Source organism: Sinocyclocheilus anshuiensis, unplaced genomic scaffold (genome assembly GCF_001515605.1).
Source record: "Sinocyclocheilus anshuiensis isolate Anshui unplaced genomic scaffold, SAMN03320099.WGS_v1.1 scaffold627, whole genome shotgun sequence".
Classification (NCBI taxonomy): domain Eukaryota; kingdom Metazoa; phylum Chordata; class Actinopteri; order Cypriniformes; family Cyprinidae; genus Sinocyclocheilus; species Sinocyclocheilus anshuiensis.
The window spans coordinates 349,257-368,478 of NW_015549703.1; the positions used below are offsets into that span (position 1 = coordinate 349,257).

The 19,222-nt window shown below is 38.7% G+C and overlaps 1 protein-coding gene across 1 annotated transcript in view; it reads left to right on the plus strand.

Moving 5' to 3' along the window:
* Window positions 1-19,222, plus strand: part of LOC107660652 (obscurin-like protein 1) — a 33,071-nt gene that overhangs the window by 8,076 nt on the left and 5,773 nt on the right. Inside the window, exons 5-36 of the mRNA XM_016450040.1 lie at window positions 112-372; window positions 480-785; window positions 856-1,122; window positions 1,225-1,500; window positions 1,714-1,989; window positions 2,215-2,490; window positions 2,770-3,045; window positions 3,333-3,608; window positions 3,832-4,152; window positions 4,248-4,322; window positions 4,908-5,423; window positions 5,872-6,129; window positions 6,293-6,532; window positions 6,663-6,728; window positions 8,288-8,563; window positions 8,847-9,122; window positions 9,611-9,886; window positions 10,392-10,667; window positions 10,755-11,027; window positions 11,225-11,500; window positions 11,596-11,871; window positions 11,955-12,230; window positions 12,521-12,796; window positions 12,893-13,162; window positions 13,271-13,537; window positions 13,650-13,919; window positions 14,423-14,689; window positions 15,705-15,971; window positions 17,904-18,016; window positions 18,164-18,317; window positions 18,548-18,709; window positions 18,820-18,924. Of these exons, the coding sequence (XP_016305526.1) occupies window positions 112-372; window positions 480-785; window positions 856-1,122; window positions 1,225-1,500; window positions 1,714-1,989; window positions 2,215-2,490; window positions 2,770-3,045; window positions 3,333-3,608; window positions 3,832-4,152; window positions 4,248-4,322; window positions 4,908-5,423; window positions 5,872-6,129; window positions 6,293-6,532; window positions 6,663-6,728; window positions 8,288-8,563; window positions 8,847-9,122; window positions 9,611-9,886; window positions 10,392-10,667; window positions 10,755-11,027; window positions 11,225-11,500; window positions 11,596-11,871; window positions 11,955-12,230; window positions 12,521-12,796; window positions 12,893-13,162; window positions 13,271-13,537; window positions 13,650-13,919; window positions 14,423-14,689; window positions 15,705-15,971; window positions 17,904-18,016; window positions 18,164-18,317; window positions 18,548-18,709; window positions 18,820-18,924 (8,046 nt within the window). The remainder of the gene's footprint in view (window positions 1-111; window positions 373-479; window positions 786-855; window positions 1,123-1,224; window positions 1,501-1,713; window positions 1,990-2,214; window positions 2,491-2,769; window positions 3,046-3,332; window positions 3,609-3,831; window positions 4,153-4,247; window positions 4,323-4,907; window positions 5,424-5,871; window positions 6,130-6,292; window positions 6,533-6,662; window positions 6,729-8,287; window positions 8,564-8,846; window positions 9,123-9,610; window positions 9,887-10,391; window positions 10,668-10,754; window positions 11,028-11,224; window positions 11,501-11,595; window positions 11,872-11,954; window positions 12,231-12,520; window positions 12,797-12,892; window positions 13,163-13,270; window positions 13,538-13,649; window positions 13,920-14,422; window positions 14,690-15,704; window positions 15,972-17,903; window positions 18,017-18,163; window positions 18,318-18,547; window positions 18,710-18,819; window positions 18,925-19,222) is intronic.

Consider the following 19,222-nt stretch of genomic DNA (forward strand, 5'->3'; position numbering starts at 1 on the left):
AAAGGTAAAAAAAAAAAAAAACCATCAACAACTTCTGCCTGCAGCTGTATAACTTAATTAACTTAAATGAAATGTACCCTTGATGTACTTAATGTAAACTTGCTCTTGAAGGTACCATTGTAAGAAAGCTGCCACGAAAAGTTGACGTTCTGGAGGGGGAAAATGCAGCCTTCTGTGTGGAAGTGGAGGAGGAGGAAATGGACATTCATTGGTACAAAGATGGAACAGAACTAAGGGAGACCCATCAGACCATTCTCAAATCCTTTGGAAGGACACACATCTTGGTTTTTGTCAACACCACACCACAAGACTCTGGTAGGGTCATGTTCTATGTGGGTAGATCGAAGACGTCATCGCAGCTACGAGTGAAAGGTAAGAAAACATTTGTTTGAAATTAATAATACGTAAACACACCTATTCCAGAATGTGCAAATGTGTTCATTTTCAATTAACCTCTTCTTCTCTTGTGCGAATTTCAGCTGCAAGGCACTGTCCACCAAGCTGTCCTATCGGGGTACAGATAAACACAGAACGAGCAAATGCAGCTCTCCTTTCCTGGTTTCCAGCACAAGACTCTCGGAAGAATCCACCTTCAGGGTATATAATTGAGAGGCAAGAGGTTGGCTCACAGGAGTGGCTGCAGTGTTTGACCACAGACTCTGCAACCTCAGTGGAGATTCTTGGTGACAGCGTTCCATGCGAGGCAGACTACAGATTTCGGATATGCAGTGTCAACAAATATGGAAGGAGTGGGAATGTAGAGTTTCCTAGAGAAGTTCACCTTGGTAAGCTCCTATTTAAGGCTATCCATTGCATACACAAAAAAGCACTAACAAATTTCATTCTCAATTCCAGTCCCAGTTGCCAGAATCCAAGCACCTCTACAAGACGCTTTAGTGCCAGAGGGCCAGGATGCCTGCTTTACCATTGAACTCTCTGCCTCAGTTATAGGCACTTGGTTCTTAAATGGAAATCAGCTTCAAGACGATGATCGTTTCTCCATAAGGCGTTCGCGTACACACCAGTCCCTACGCATTCGTGGGGTACGGGACACAGACAACGGATCAGAGATCACCTTCATTGCCTACGGAATTCGAGATTCTGCTGCTTTGTATATACAAGGTATACACTTAACTTTGATTTCCTTGCACCGAGATATATTTATAAGAATATTAACTGTTGTACTTGTGATGTTGAACTTGCTTGTATATTCCCATCAATCAGCTCCACTGGTAAAATTCACTCCACTTTCTGAAATGGATCGAAACAAATTTGTGGAGGTTGGCAACCCTATTGTGCTCTACTGTGAGCTGTCAGACCCTGAGGCTCCAGTTCGTTGGTATAAGAATGGTGTTGAACTTCAATCAATGGAAGGTCTGCACATCCAATCAGAGGGAACAATGAGGAGGATTGTCATCCAGACAGCTGATTTCTCCCACTCAGGAGTTTATAGTTGTGATGCTATTGATGACGTCATCAGGTTTAACGTGGAGGTTGAGGGTGAGTCTTTTCTGTTCTTACTATTCCGTTCTTCTAAGTTGTTAATCAGCTTCATAATGTTGACATGTCGGAAATCTAAGAATGAAGGCATTTATTAATAACATTCATTTGTATTCCTATGAATCAAAATCAAATGAGTATGTCCAACAATGGAATCTTGCACTTCCAAGTCTCTAAAGTTTACCAAATAATGCTGAACCAAAACACATATAGCTCCACCGGTGAGGTTCTCCGTTCTTCCGGAGGATGAGAGGAACAAGTCCATTGAAGCAGGCTCACCGATAGTACTGCAATGTGAGCTCTCAGATCCACTCACCCAGGTCTCCTGGTATAAAGATGGTGTGAAGCTTCTACCACAAAGTGGACTAGACTTCAGGTCCAAGGGCACAAAGAGGCAACTGATTGTCCAGTCAGCTGAATTTTACCACTCAGGGGTGTACAGCTGCAAGACAAGGGGTGATGCTGTACACTTCAATGTGGATGTTAAAGGTGATTAAAATGTTTACTAGTGAATGAAATTACAATTTTATTTTGCCTGACAAACAATGGCAGATTTGATTAAGATCTGTGGCAAAGTTGATTAAGAGTAATTACTCAATGGCAAAGTTGATTAAGTGTAAGATTAAGACTAAGATTAAGATTTTTTTGTTATATTAATAATAATGACTATTAAAACCATAAAGTAAGGACTTAAACGCTCTACAATATCCATAGCCCCACCTGTGAGGTTCTCTGCTGTCCCTGAGGTTAAGCGGAGAAAGTGCATTGAAGCAGGCTGCCCCATTGTTCTGCAGTGTGAGGTTTCAGACTCTACTGCACAGGTCCAGTGGTACAAAGATGGGGATCAGCTCCTTGTAGAATCTGGAGTAGACTTCAAATCAGATGACTGCATGAGAACACTCAGTATTCAATCAGCACACCCGTCTCATGCCGGTGTGTACAGCTGCACAACAAAGGATGATGTCATCAAGTTTCATGTGGAGATACGAGGTGATTTTGACCAAATTTATTCCTCACTTACAAATTAACTATATGTCTTCTTGCAATTATGCCACTAACAATCACTGCTTTCTGTATTGCTCTTTTGTCACATTCTTTAGTACCTCTGTCACCATTTTCTGCTTTAGCTTTACAATTTTGGATTATCTTTTCATTATGTCATGATGTTCTTGTATATTCAGCTGTTACGTTATCTTAAAGCAATAGGTCTTTTAATCTGGCTAATTTCTTGTAATTCTTGATGATTCTGATATAAACCATCATCTGTAGCTGCACCGGTGAGGTTCTCAGCTGTTCCTGAAGCTGAGACGAATAAATGCATTGAAGCTGGTGGCCACTTTGAACTTCACTGTAAGGTCTCAGACCCTACAGCCCAAGTCAGCTGGTTCCACAACGATACGCAGCTTCAGCCAGAGACTGGTTTGGATATTCAGTCAGAGGGAGATGTAAGGAAAATGGTAGTCAATCCAGCTGAGCCCAGTCATTCTGGATTGTACCGCTGTGAATCATCTGACGACTCTGTCCAGTTCACTGTGGATATCAAAGGTGATTTATGACTTTTTGAGAATCTTGTACATCCAGTAAAACTAGATGCAAACTAACAATCAAGCTTTTTGCTGTCTGCGTCTCTTAGCGGTGCTGTTATGGACATGCTTCTCACCATTGCATCCAACTTGTCGGCAGTGATTTGATACAGATGTTACATGTTTTGCATTATTTAACTTGCTTCTTGGCAGATGGTCTGAGAAATCACAGATAGGCAGTCTAGATGACTTTTTAATAAAGGATATTAATTATGTATATTCTTTAATAATGCAACGGATCACCCTTAGATCCACCGGTGATGTTCTCAGCATTACCAGACACAGTGAAGAACCAGCTTGTTGAAGCAGACTACTCCACTGATTTGCACGGTGAGATCTCAGGTCCAAATGCCAATGTGTGTTGTTACAAGGATGGTGTAGAGCTCGTCTCAAAAAGTCAGCCTCATATCAAATCGGAGTGTACCAGGAGGACGTTAGCTGTCAAGACAGCACAGCCCTCTAACTCTGGATGGTACGACTGTGTGAGAACTGGTGATGTCATCCAGTTTAATGTACAAGACCAAGGTGATTTTCAAATATTTGCTCCTAATATACTTAATGTTTTTGTGTGACAACTAACAATTGTGTGCTTTATGTAGCTTTTTTTTTAAATCTCTTTAAATGTATTCTGACAATGTTACTTGTATGTCCTTGGCTTCAATGGCCATAATTGGTTCTGTCTTTCTGAGTTTAGAAAATTAGTCACTTACAATGAATAAAGCATTCCTCTGTCAATGGTCATCTGTAGTGCCACCACCAACATTTTTGGCTGATCCTGAAGTTGAGAAGACCAAATGCACTGAAGAAATGGAACCTGTTGCACTACATTATGAAATTTCAGATACCACTCCATATGTCAGCGAGACACAAGAAGAGAAGGTCATGCCTTCTCAATCTGAACCTAAATTTAAACCTGATTTGGAACTTGAATCCAAATCTGAATCTGAACCTGAAGTTCACTCAGACGCATCCAGAGGAACTGTAATCATCCACACACCAGAGACATCTCTTTTCGAAGTAAACAGCCAAAAGACACCAGATGATCCCATCCCGTTTGAAATGGACCAAGGTGGTTTGCCACTTATTTGTACGCCATTCTGAATTAGGAGCATTAACATGGCTGAAGCAAGTCAGTTATTGTTTTCTTTGTGGCTTTTCTAACAGCAGAACTGTCTCACTATGAAGTGTTCAGTGGTGAGACCTATGATGACTCTGTCCAGTGCACTGTGGATATAAAAGGTGATATAATGCTACCTCAATCCAAGCATTTAACCCAGTGCCTCTGTGCCACTAACAAGGGTGGTTTTAACTATCCAATGGCTCTTCCTGGAGATGCTGGTCCCCTGCATCTTGGTTACTGTCCCAAAACTAATCCATGCCATCATGTCTTTATCCAACATCCAGTTGGTCTGCAAACCTTTCTTCCAAACTAACACTCATTCAATAGACTTACCTATCTTCATTCTTCATTGAAGCACATTTAAACTTAAACTGTATACGTCTACATTTGCTTGAGTCATCTTGTCCATGTGTCATTCAGAATCATCATCAGTATTGTCTTGACTGAATTATGTTACAGAGAGCTGAAATACAGAATGAATAGTTGAGTGAATGAAAGTTGGTGATATGACTTCTTGTGTAACTGTGTTTTGTTTTTAATATGTGTTTTAACCACTGTTTGGCTTCTTTTAGACCACTATGTGATATGGTCATCACTCTTACATTTTTACAATCTTGAAATACTCTTAAAAATTAACCAGCTTTTCTGACTATGAAGACAGAAAAGAACTTCACCTTTTCTTTGTGCAAACAATTCAACTATAGAAGAGTTCCTGAGAACATCAGGAACTGAGGCTGAGATCAGATCTGAAAAAGAGAACAACAATCTCTCAGCGGAAAGATCTGGAGAAGAGATTCAGTGGGATACCCCAGTGTCTGTACCTACAACCTTCAGATTGATTGAAGAGGAACAACAGCCACAACCAATGCTACAGCTACAACCAATGCTACAACCACAGCTACAACCAATACTACAACCAGAACTACAACCAATGCTACAGCCACAGCTACAACAAATGCTACAACCACAACTACAACCAATGATACAACCAATGCTACAGCCACAGCTACAACCAATGCTACAACCACAGCTACAACCACAGCTACAACCAGAGCTACACCCACAGCTGCAACCACAACTACAAACAATGCTACAACCACAGCTGCAACCAGCAAACCAGATAAATACTTCAGTTTCTGAAGATGAAGGCTCAAATCACATCACAAGACAAGAGAGTGACATGGATCAAGATGTCTTAGCTTTTAAGGTGGATGTTGAAGGTGATTTAAATAGTTAGCTCCATCATTCTGCAAATAATGATGGGAGCAAAATATATGCCATTGACATTTACCACCTAACAACCACTTAACGTCATTCTTCCCTATTCGGATCCATTACTGAATCTGAATAACTCCGAAAACTTCAACTTACTGACTTAGATACAAAAACAGCGTTTTATAATTATTTACCTGTAGAATTCCATCACCAAATATTTATCTAACAAAGATCACCTCACTAAAAAAATTATATTGTATCATCTAACTTCTAGCCAAAATCGTGTCATTTTAATATATAAGTAATAAAAAAGATACAAGCCTATAGTAAGATTATTGATTGTAAAGCTATAAATAAGTGCAGTTTATTTAGCTTAGCTAACGTAAAGTATACAATGTAATGTGTCATAACTGTAATACATGTCTCTTTTCATATAACTTGAAATATCCATAGCCTCGAGGACAAATTCCACACCCGTTTGTGGAATGGATGAGAACATTGATGCAGACTGTTCCAGTGTACTGCTAACTGAGAAATCCGACCACACAATCCAAGAAAAACCTATATCCTGCCAAGAAGATGAGACAACCGTAATATTCAATAAACCTACAACACAGAAAGAGCTCATCCAGTCATCAGAGATGTGTTTGCAAGAAGCATATGAGACTGTTACCAAGGATGAATTTGTTGTACATCAAGAGGAAGTGAAAGGTGACTCAAGATTGTTTTTAACACACCATTAATGATCAAAAGCAACTAACTTTGTCTGGCTTTTGCTTAAATGTCCTGTACCCTAGTCAACCAAATAGTTTTACACTTACACTCTTAATAGATAACTCACGATAAACATTGCTTTGTCTCCTCAAAACTGAAGAACCTTGTCATAAAGCAGAATTCTTTACACTACCACCAGAAGATGAAGTTGTCAGACCCATTGAAGGTGATTCTCCAGTTCACTGTTACAAGGACAGAATGCAGTTCTACTCTGAAAATGGACATACGCTTGAGGAAAGTGTGCGAAGACTGAATGTTCCAGTTATAGGCTTGGGTCAATCAGGCGTAAACAACTACAAGGCAAAGAATGATGACATAATATTTAAGGTGGATGTCAAAGGTGATTTTAAACTAAATTAAATCCACACTGCTACATCAGTTCCAGTCATTTAATCATATATTAAAATCAAAGAAAAAAAACATGAAATTAAATTACTAGATCTAAAAAAAAAAACATTTAATACTGTTATGTCACAGCGGAACATACAGCTGCCAGACAAACAATGATGCCATCTCATTCCATGTGGAAATCAAAGGTGATTTGATGTTTTCTTTCATGAAGACACCACATGAGTTGTGTGTATACTGAGCAAATCAAGCAATCTCCTTTATAACTATGTATTGTGGATATTAAGAAGGCAAATATTTAGGCCTTCATCCCTTAAAAGTAGTGTTTACTGATTGTCACTCAAGCACATACATTCATAAATAGGAAAAAACAACTTATTAGCCAGTGATTTTCCACTAAATCACACAGCTCCTTCTCTATGCTAGGGGTGGGCGATATGACCAAAATCTTATTTCATGATATGAAAAAAATCCTGATAACAATATATTACTATATAGTAATTTTTGTTATTTTATTATTCTAACTCATTAAAAATAAGAAGCAAATTACAAACAATAGGAAAAATATAACAAAGGGACAAATTAAAATATTTTTTCAAGTACAGTAAGTATTTAATGTGCAGTAATAAATACTACAGAAACTGAATAATCAAATTCAGAAAAAAAAACTGCATAGTCTTCACTATATTATTTAAATATAAATTTATTCTTATTAAGCTACAAAAGAGCAGGAAGTTATTTAATTTTTTCTCAGATTTATATTAGGCTGCTGTCACTTTAAGACCAAATGCACGGTTCAAATATAATGACATACATACAGTTTCCTCTCAACTGTCTACATTCACTTAAGACATAAGCAGCTGTGTTTATGTGAATATTCCACACAATGGACATTTTGACATAATTGTGTCTGTATTTATTTTGACCATTCAAGTGCAATAAGATACAAAAGAAAGCAGAATTCGCAATTGCATGCCGAGAGGCGGTTTTCTGTGCATGCGCTTCAGCTGTGACAGTCAATGCGTGACCACTGCAATTAGTTATTTTTCACAGCTTATTGTGTTTAATAACTATATTTAACATCATGCACGTCCCGAATTTGTGATCGCATGGCGCATACTGTCTGAGAGAGGTGGCTTTCTCTGCGCGTGCTTCGCAGGTGTGTCAGTCAGTGCGAACACAAATACCGTAATATACACTATACTAGTGTTGTCAAAAGTACTGACTTACCAGGTACCAGTCGGTACTGCAATTTTAAAAAGGTCCATTTCCCGCTAACATTTGAGCGCTGTTGAGCGGATTCTTAAACACCGCTGATTGGCCATAGTGTTCATGCGCACAACAGATATGACTGTGATTGGCTACAATGATCATCGCTTCATGCTCTTCACCGAGCGCTCACACAGAAGCACATAGGAGTGTTTGAAAGCCGTGTCTATCAGTGCGGATCCGTCTATGTGCAGATATATTAGGGATCCGCTGATAGTCATGGCCAATCACAATCATATCTGTTGAGATCGTGAACACTATGGCCAATCAGCGGTGTTTAAGAATCCGCTCAACAGCGCTCAAATGTTAGAGGGAAATGGACGTTTTTAAAATTGCGGTAAAAAAAGTTGGTACTTTTGACAACACTACACTATACTAGAGTTAAGTATCTAAAGATAGACAATTTATACTGTACCATCGCCACAATATATAGTGTCATAACGCCCAGCCCTACTTTATGCCATTCACACCTTTGTAGCTCCATCCCTGAAGTTCATGCCAATTTCAGAAGTGGAGAAGAACAAGTCCACTGAAGTAGACTCACCAAATGTTCTGAAATGTGATCTATCAGACGCTACCACAGAGGTGCTCTGGTGCAAAGATGGTAGAGAGCTGGTCCCAAACCCTGGGCTCAATTTCCAAACAGATGGAAATATGAGGAAACTAACTGTTCAATCAGCAGAGCTGTCTGATACTGGAAACAACACCTGTCATGCTCCAGGTGATACTGTATCATTCAAGGTGGACGTTCAAGGTGATTTTCACAACACTACCACACAATTAACTATTGTTTCATGGCACATTAGATATTTCTTTCATTTCTAATCACTCCTGTTGAAAAACGTACCTCATGTAAGATCTTTACCATCCCCTGCTTCTCTCACTTCTTGATAACTGAATAGCAAACCCTGTGACTAACACATTTGTAGTTTAAGACTGCCTAATTGTCTTTTGAAAGATTTGAAAACGATTCATGTTTTTGGCACAAATTAATTTGTCAATAATCTACTTTTTTTTAATTTTCCAAATTTTCATAGCACACCCTGTTAGGTTCTCAGCACTCCCAGAAATTGCGAGGAACAAGTTTATCGAAGCAGGCTGTCCCATTATACTTCAGTGTGAAATCTCAGACCCTACTGCCCAAGTTTCCTGGCTCAAAGATGGAGTCGAACTCCTACAAGACAGTGGGCTTGACATCCAGTCAGAGGGCACTATGAAGAGAATGATCATCAAATCAGCTGAGCTCAAAAACTCAGGCGTGTACAGCTGTGAGGCTGTAGATGATCGCATAGCATTCAAGGTGGATGTTGCAGGTGATTTTGAGTCTACATACTTTCTCAAAACCACTAACAATGAGTCAAATAACGCTTCATCCACTAAATGCTGTTTGCCCTTATCAGAGTTTAACAAAATAAACATTCATAACCAAATAATCAAAGCCCCTCTTGTTAAACACTAAAATTATCTCCTCGCCACTTTTGCTGACACAAACTGTAAAAAGATTTATAATGGTTTTTGAACATCTTCCAAATCACTTACTATACAATATTACTATATTGTATAGATAATGTCACCTAATTTAGACATGCTCATTAACTTATATGCTCAGAAGAATACGCTTCAGAACTACAGTAGCAAATAACATGAGATACGATGATATTCACTCTGAATCAGCAAAATGTCTCATTCATTAGCCATACATAAGTTTGAATCTTTTTCATCATTGCATTTCATTAGTTTTCATATCTTAGAAAGGTTTTTTGGTAATTCTATGAATTTGACTGAACAAAAATCCTCTTAGCTCCACCAGCGATGTTCTCAGCTGTTCCTGAGATTGAGAAGAGCAAGTCCGTTGAAGCAGGCTGGCCAATCATTCTCCAATGTGAGATATCTGATCCTACAGCCCTGGTCCAATGGTACAAGGATGGATTACAGCTCCTACCTCAATCTGGGGTTTACATCCAATCACAGCACACCATAAGGACACTGGTTATCCAATCAGCAAATGTATCCCACTCTGGGTTTTACAGTTGTAATACTGCTGATGATATCAGCGAATTTTTTGTGGATGTTAAAGGTGACATACAATATCCAAACTATTCTGTTATATAACTAACAAATACATCATTTTGTAGAGTTCCGTTTTCATTGGGTGAAAGCATTCTTCTCTACCTTTCAACAGATCCATTCTTGCTGCTTTATGGGCTCCTTAACCATTTCCCTAATGCAGGAATATATCTGAAGCTTCACAAGTTTGTTTGCAGCATTTCCACCAACTACTACTATTCTTAAATGCTATTTAACCAGCATCTTGTTTCTCTTTATTTTTAAAGAAACCATTTATGCTGGGCAAGCATGTAACCTTTATTGTCTGTGCTTAACAGCACTTAATTCTCACAAAGCTTTCATTAACTGTATTCTCTTTTTCTTTGTATTACATTTGGCTTTTAGAGTGGAGAAAGTTATACAGGGCTGCCCATGCAATCATCATCAGTGCTTGAATTGCATGCTTCTCGTCATACTTGTGACAAATTAAAAGCAGCACAACATAAAAATTAAGGTCCATTTCCTTTTCATTGCAGCACCTCCTGTGACATTTGCCTACATACCAGAAGATGATCTGCACAGAAATATTGTGGAACAAGACAATCTACTCCTTTGCTGTCAAGTGTCCAGGTCAGATGCTACTGCACAATGGTACAAGGATGGAGTAGAGCTAAAGCCTAGTGACAACATCCTCATAGAGGCAGAAAACACTATACGAAGGCTGATCGTCCTGTCAGCTCAACTCTCAGATTCTGGGACGTACACCTGTCGTGCTGGAGATAGTGCATTAATATTTAAAGTTAACGTAAGAGGTGAGTAAATATGTCTATATTCATACCAACAACTCGAAATCTGATCAGATTTACAAGGCTGTGTAACTATTTTCTTTTGCTTCACAGAACCTCCAGTGATGATTGTATATCCCAAGGAAGATGTCCACCTTGATCGCTATGTTCCCGAAGAAATTGTCCTCAGCTGTGAACTTTCACGGCCAAATGGAAAGGTGACATGGTTCAAGGATGGACAGAAACTACAGGAGAGTGAAAACATAAAGCTAAAGTCAGAGGGTCCGTACAGACGTCTAAAAATTCTGCGCAGTGGTGTTGAGGACTCAGGAGAATATGTCTGTGACACAGCTGATGATTCAATATTCTTCAATCTAAACATTAAAGGTATCAAATTTAGGTTTAAAATATATTGCATGTAGAGATTTCTGATGTCAGCCAGAAGGAAAGTTGTTGCAGCAGATCAGATCAAGATATTCAGTTGGATAACAGATTACGAAGACATGCATTGATGAATTTGCATGAAGTGAGAATGATCAGGAACATGCATTAGGAAAGTAACATGTTTACATGTTTCCCTATAGAACCACCGGTGCGCATAGTTTCTCCAAGCCAGTCCCAAATGGAACTTTGCCAACAGACTTCTGAGAGGATGGTCCTGAGCTGTGAAATCTCTAGACCAAACGCCACTGTACGTTGGTATCGAGATGGACTTGAAGTGGAGGAGAGTGACAGCCTAATTCTGGAGGTTGATGGTGTCTATAGGAGACTTATTATCCCAAAACCTACCGTCAAAGACTCTGCAGAATATGTCTGTGACACTGCTGATGACTCAGTGACCTTCTTTGTAAACATCGCAGGTGTGTCAAAGACCAACTATTTAATAATCCATAATAATAATAATAAAAACAGCTTCAGTTCTCAATGTCCATAATGACTTTATTTCTTCATGCAGAGCCACCAGTTAGATTTATTCGGCCAAGGAAAATGGCCTATGGAGTAGAGAAACTTGTTGGAGACATTGTGGTTCTTGAGTGTGAAGTGTCTCGACCAAATGCTGAAGTTAGTTGGAAGAAGGATGCAGAAGAGATTGAGGAGAACAGCAACATAACTATCACAGAGGATGGAACAAGTCGACAGTTAACCATTCACTCTACAGCTTTTGAAGATGCAGGGCAATATATCTGTGATGCTAGAGATGATGTGATGGATTTCCTAGTGAAAATCAAAGGTACATTTCTATGATAAGCAGATTCAAATGCTTTGATGAATCCATCACTGCAACTAACTAAAATTTTACCCTCTTTCTTCCAGATCCACCACTAAAAATTCTGCGGAAAGCTGACATAGAATCAAAACGCAGATTTGTAGTATCTGATGCCATTGTGTTAAAATGTGAGATCTCAAGACCAAATGGGGTGGTCAGTTGGCTTAAAGACAATGAGAAGATTGAGGGAAATGAGCAGTTTATCTGTGAAGAGGAAGGGACATTCAGATCCCTAATTGTCCTGAGCGCTGAGTTGAAGGACTCAGGGGAGTACATATGTGATGCACAAGATGATAAAGTTGTCTTCAGTGTTACTGTAGAAGGTACTGCTTGTTAAAAGGCAATGTAAACAATGAAAAGCATGGACATACTCGTTCAAAGAAAATATACAAAACTTAACCATTACCTGTGCCTTTAGCTTGTCACTGGGGCAGTACCCTCAAAAGTACACTTTTGTATCTTATTTACCCACTTATGGTACCATTAGGCATAGATAAGGTACACTGTACCTTTAAGGGTACTGCCCCATTGACAAACTTCTGTTCCCCCTAACGATTTTTGCACAAATATTTTTGACAGTGTACTTTAAAAATAACTAATTCTTTTTGCTCAGAGGCTCCAGTGTCTATTGTTGGAAATTCAGAGAAGCCAGAACACCACATTTTAATGACAGGAGATGAGCTTATCCTGGAATGTGAGGTATCTCAAGTAAATGCTATAGTCCAGTGGTACTTCAATGGACGTTTACTGCAAGAGGATTCACGCACACACATTGAAAGCAGAGACACAACGAGGAAGCTTGTGATATCAGAACTTCAGACATCCAACTCTGGAGAGTATCTTTGCGATGCCATTGATGACAAAATGACAACTAGACTAACAGTTCAAGGTAAATTTACCAGTAGCATAGCCAAGAAAACCCAATTTCAAACATATCAATTAAACCACTCTGCATACAATCACTAAATATACAATTTTTTCATAGTACCACCATTCAAATTTATCAAAAAAGATGAAAGAACAAATATTTCAGCCTATGAAGAAGACAGTGTGACACTACGTGCCACTGTTAACAGGGTCAATGCCCCAGTTATATGGCAGAGAGGCCATGATCCAGTCAGAGGTGATCGTTTCCACACAACAAGTGATGGTAACACCCACTACCTCACTATTAACCCACTTAAGAGAAGTGATACTGGAGAATACACGTGTCATGTGGGATCTGACGAGATGCATTTCAGTGTCCATGTTAAAGGTAAGACCAGGGAATGGGCTGTGAAATTCTACAACTCTACAAAGTGTTATATGTGACTGCTTGTAAAAGATCTCTAGTAAAGTGTTGTCTAAATTGTTTCCTAATCAGCAATGAAAGTGAAATTCTCCAAACCACTAGAAAACGTAGTGGGACTCAAAGGTAGTGATGTGGTTTTAAAATGTGAACTGTACAAGTCAAAAGGGGATGTTCAGTGGCTTAAGGGCAGCCAAGAGATTGCACCAAACAGACATTTTACAATCAGAGCTGAGGGTCGAGTGAGAAGCCTGACAATACATGATGTCACAGAAGAGGATGCAGGAGAGTATGCTTGTGAATCTAAAGATGAAAGGACATCAGCAACTGTAGTGGTCAACAGTAAGTTAAATTCTACCAAAGGACTTTCGTTAATCTGCATAAAGCTTGACCTAAAATCATGAATGAATCACATATTAATTTAGTGCCAATTTCCTTCTCTTCTTGTCCCAAGTTCCTCGCATTGTGGAGTTTATTGCAGAGCTACACAACATAACTGTCATGGAAGGAGAAGACGCAATATTTAAGTGTGTGGTATCTCCAGAGGATGCAAAGTTGGCCTGGTTTAAGAATGGCCAACCAATTTCATCAAATGAGAAGTTCGACATCTCAAGTAATGGATTATGCCATATGCTGCATATCAACAACTGCCAAGTCTCAGATAGCTGCAAGTTGACAGCCGAGGCTGAAGGTGTGATTTCCAGAGCTATCCTACAGGTCCAAGGTAGAATACCATCCATTATTATTTGACTGCTTTACTTGATTTTCGTTTGCTTACAAATCAATCAAAATGCGACTTATGAACATGTATTCTTAGCATCAACCTATGAAGTAACCAATTAACTAATGGGTATTTTTCTACAATTTTCTTCAAAATAATATTTGGAATGCAGAGAGTGATATATTTTAAGAGCCTGTGCAGGTCTTTAATGCCATGTCAACATGTTTGAGTTTAATAATGACCCTTTCAGACATGCCTGAATTTTTGAAAAGGTGCTTATGATGGCTTGTGCTTAACAGCTTCTCCAGTTAGAATTCCACTCTTAACTGACAGAGACAAGTGTTACTACAGCACATAGCAATGTAGAATGAGGAGCTGTACTCCAAGCACATGAAATAATGTCATTCTCATTGGCTCTGCTCGTTGGTTTTCAAATATAAAGACTTTTCTAAAGTGTTCAAATGCTATGGGAAAAGATCTTATCATTTAACCTTATCTGTATTCAGAGGCACAGGTGCTTTTCACGAAGAGCATGGACCCGGTGGTTGCAGAGGAGTTTGGTGAGGCAACACTTGAGGTGGAGGTCAGCCTTGAGACTGCGGAGGTGCAGTGGATGAGACAAGGAGTGGTTATACATCCAGGGTCCAAATTCACCCTGAAGCAGAATGGCCAAAAACGTTCTCTCACAATCCACAAACTCACCCTTTCAGACCGCGGCACCTACAGCTGTGAAACGCTTCATGACCGCACACGAGCCAAGCTCACTGTGGAACGTGAGTCTGCACTACTGCTTTCTTTCTCACTATGTGTTGTTGTTAGAATTTCTTTATGGTGATGGTCCCTCATTACTGCCCGTTGCGATGTTGTTGTCTTAAACAAACTGAATCAAGTGACCAAGAGTAATGCGAGCAGGAGGCAGCTACTTTAGTGACACTGGTTCCACGGTTTGACAGCAGCAAACAGGTGACTGGCACACTACTTACTGAGTCCTGGGGAACAGCTTTCTGTATTGACATTAGATCAGAAGAGTTATGATAATTTAATTAAGCATGCCAAATGAGAACTGGATCAAGAGCTGGTAAAAGGTCCTGGCTAAGTAACCTTTTAATTCCTCTTAGTTGCCTGTGAAACACAGATATTTTGAGAGGAGGATAAAAGTTTCATGTGGCTCTACTCACAACTGATTTCCATTGCCTTCAATATATTTATTAGCCAGTCTTATTTCAAACCTATCATACAAGATGTTCAATATCTCTTAACATAAATTTTCGAGATAAAATTAATTTACTCTTTAGAAAACAAGCAATTAATTACCAGTGATATACATTCCTTTCAGGATAGGTCAAGACGATGAAGCTGTGTTGTACAAATGAGCAAATGATGAGAGAAAGTCTGCACTTTGGCTGTTCCTGGCACCAACTATGAATCTGGATCTGTTTTCATTGCAGCTAAATTTATGCACTGGCCTTCAAAATCTAGGGTGGTGTCACCAACTCTCTAAAATAAACCCCTCTTTTCCACGGGGAATGCCTGTCTGCCTGTCTGTTTTGGAAAACTTAAAAAAATGTTGGCATAGCCCTGATTGAAGGCAGGATTTAGTGTATTGCAAACACCAAGCGGACAAAACCGTGCCAACTAATTCAACAACTGTTGCTCTATTTTTTCTCTTTATTACCTTTAGCTTTCATCTTAATCTCTCTTTCTTTTCTAAACAATTCTCTGATATCTAATTGCATCACCATTGAGAAATACTTTTTTTACATTTAACAACCTGTGCTTCTCGCACAGCACGAAAAATCAAGATTCAGAAAGGTCTAACTGAGATCCAGACTTACGAACGAGAGACGGCTTCTTTTGAGGTGGAGCTGTCACATGGCAATGTGGATGGTGTGTGGCAGAAGGATGGGCACATTCTCAAAAACAACAACCGCTTGCGTATGACTGCAAAAGGACGAGTACACAGCCTAACCATCTCCAACCTGACCTTGGATGACACTGGCACCTACATATTCTATGTTGAGAACATCAGATCACTAACAAGATTGGAAGTTAAAGGTACTGTGCAAATGAAAACTATTTTTATAGCAGAAACATAAAAGGGCAGTTCGCCCCAAAAGGAAAATTAAGTAATTATTTACATTATTTAGCAGGTGTTGTTCTAATCCTGTATGCCCTTCTTTATTTTTCAAACCACAAAAGGAGAAATGTTCTAAAATGTCTTCATCTACATACTGTAATGGCAGTGAAAAGCAACCAGCTACAAACTTGATCACAAAATGATCCCATGCAACTTGTGCTTTCTTCTCTGTAGTAAATTGTTGTGTTCCAGTTGTAGCAACAACAAAATGAGTTTGCATGTTCACATCATCAGCTTTCATTCTGACAACTGGAGTTCGGGTCTGGAGATACTCACCTCAGAGAAGAAAGTACAAAACCTAGTTTTTCTAGGTTTTGTGGTTTGTGTAGGGTTTTTATTCATTATTAATTAATTATCGCCAGTCACAGTGTAGACACAGCGTAACGTTACAAAAGCATGGATGAACATTATTTTTAAGGAAGCTCCAGATCTTGCCAGTAAGACAATGTTAGTTTGTTCACTTCATTTTATTGTGGATTTATTTTTAACTAATTATAACTAAATTCTGTTTTTTTTAATGTAAAAATCTTGTTAACATTCTAAGTAGACATCAGAGAACATTATAAAACTTTTAAAAAATGCAATTCATGACCTCTTTAACATCTTATGCAGGCTTACTTCTCAAGTAAATTCATCTTTCAAGGATTTTTTTAGACACATAAACTGGAAATTTAGATTTAAAATACTCATCTGCGATTCAGTGTTAAAATACTTTCTAGTTTAAAGTGGAAGGACAACTAAAAGTATGTAATTGATAGGCTGACTTCTATTTGGCTGTGTGGCACCTTTAAAACATTGCTTTGTTTATTTAAGCTGCCTGACATCAACTCCAGGCTCAACCGATGACATGAGTTCAGGGCAGGACAACTCTTATTTTAAAGGGTTATTTATTGTTAGTTTAGAAAACCTGTTTGTGAACTAGTGGTGCAGAAATTACACAAATGCTAAAGTGATTTAGCAGTTCTGTAAGATTTAGCCACTGGTTTAAACCACCCGTATGCCTTTAACCATACACCTTCTCTCCAACACCCTACCATACAAAAACGGGCACCCAAAATGATCTGAAACACATATCCAAAATCCTTAAATAACCTATGAAGTTCATGCATATACTCGTATTAACTTATAGCGTCAAGATATACAGGCTTGTAATAATCTGTATCTTGTTTCTTAATTGCTTTGGCAACAATTAACATATAAGGGGTGGAATTTGGCCATGATCAACAAGTCGTAGGAGGTAAGACAGTCCAGAGCAATGATGTAAGTCTCAAACTGGTTAAATTTCAGATGCTGATGACAGTACAATGGCATGGACAGACAGCTTTGCTACTGCTCTTACCATGTGTCAGGTTACACATATAAAAAGATACGGATCACATGATCAGACTACAGCTACTGAAACATTTCAAACATTCACAAGCATAAGGTGCCGGTGTAAGGTAATCTCTTCTATGCCAAGTCATTCAATAGGGCTTAGCATTTGGAGTCACAGAGCTGTCACTGAGGATGACAATAACGTGTAAACGCCACAACAACAAAGGACTCATCTCAAAGTCCTCTAGGCACAAAGCTGAGGTATGGTTAAACGATAAGCTCCTGTTGTACTAGACAGATTGATATGTACACAGCTGACTCATGTGATCTCAAAAGTCAAACGGGGCAACCAGAGGTAAATTGTCAAAAATAATAAGAAATATTGACTGGCTTTGAAAATCACAGCCTTTCAAATTTGATCAAAATGGTTTTGTCATTGGTTTTGGTTTTGCCTAATAAAATGTGTATATCTAGCATGTTTTCATGTCAAAAGCATTGTTTTCACATAGGCTGACAAGACTCCTTTGCTTCCTCAGAAATTCCAGTATCAATTCTGAAAAAGCTCGAGGATATCAGGCAACCAGAAGGATCTGGCGTAACCCTTGAATGTGAGCTCTCACGCCACAACGTGGATGTCAAGTGGACAAAGGTAAAATTACATGACATCCTCAGAAAACCCTGTTGTTGCTGTAAATTAAAAATCATAAAAAAGCCCCAAGCCAATAACTACTAATAATTATGTGAAAAACTTCTACAAAATGAAGGGGGGTGGGGGGGGGGTGTCTTCTTCTTTCAGAATGAAGTTCAGCTTAAACCAGGAAAAAATCATCGCATTTACTTGATGGGAAGAAAGTGCTTTCTACAGATACTGAAGTGTGAGCTGGGAGACTCTGGTTTATATGTGTGTGATGCTGGGGATGCCACTACCTCCTGTTCAGTGGATATCTATGGTAAGAACAGAAAGATTATATACTTTCCTGATTATTTAAAATTAAATCTTAGCTATATCTTAATCCCTGAATAAAATAATGCTGAAGTAATTCACTCTAAGTACAACATTACCATCTACTGGTACAGAGGTGAATTTAACAAAATGGGAAGCATTTACCCTTGATTTGTTTTAAATGAGTACATAATGAAATTATGCAATGCCTTTTTATGTTTATTAACATTTCAACAGAGAGGGAGCTTGAGATACTACAAAGCTTAGAGGATCTGGATATTCAAGAAGGTCAGAATGCAGTGTTCATGTGTGAAGTGTCCCTGGACGATGTGCCCAGAGAGTGGTTTAAGAATGGCGAGAAGATCAAACCAACCAGCACCATTAAGATTCGTCAGGAAGGTTATTGTAGCACCTGTTGCTAAACTTTATCCTCTTCCAAAAATGAACCACAAAATATTTAAATCAGTATCTGATCATACATTTTCTGAACCATTTTTTTTCCTACTTAGGGACAAAGCACTTCCTCCTTATATGCAATGTCAAAGAAGACGATTCTGGAGAGATCAAGTTTGTTGCCAAGAATGTTGAGACTACAGCTTACCTTGAGGTGGAAGGTCTGTATTTAGTTTAAGTCAAGCATTCACTACAAATCCAAAGCTAGTCACCCCCTTTGATGACAAGTCACAGATGCTATGACATTTCAAACTGGTTTGAAATGTGGCCAACCAGACGTTGGATATTTACACTGTTCCAACAAGTGAGAAAGCAGCAATGACCAACAACCAAAAAAAAGTTTTCAAAGCACTGTTTCATCTATATATATTTAGGCTATATACATTTTTGGTAACACTTTCTATGAAGCCCGTATTTATAATACATTATAAGGGTATTCTTAAGGCATTATAATGAATG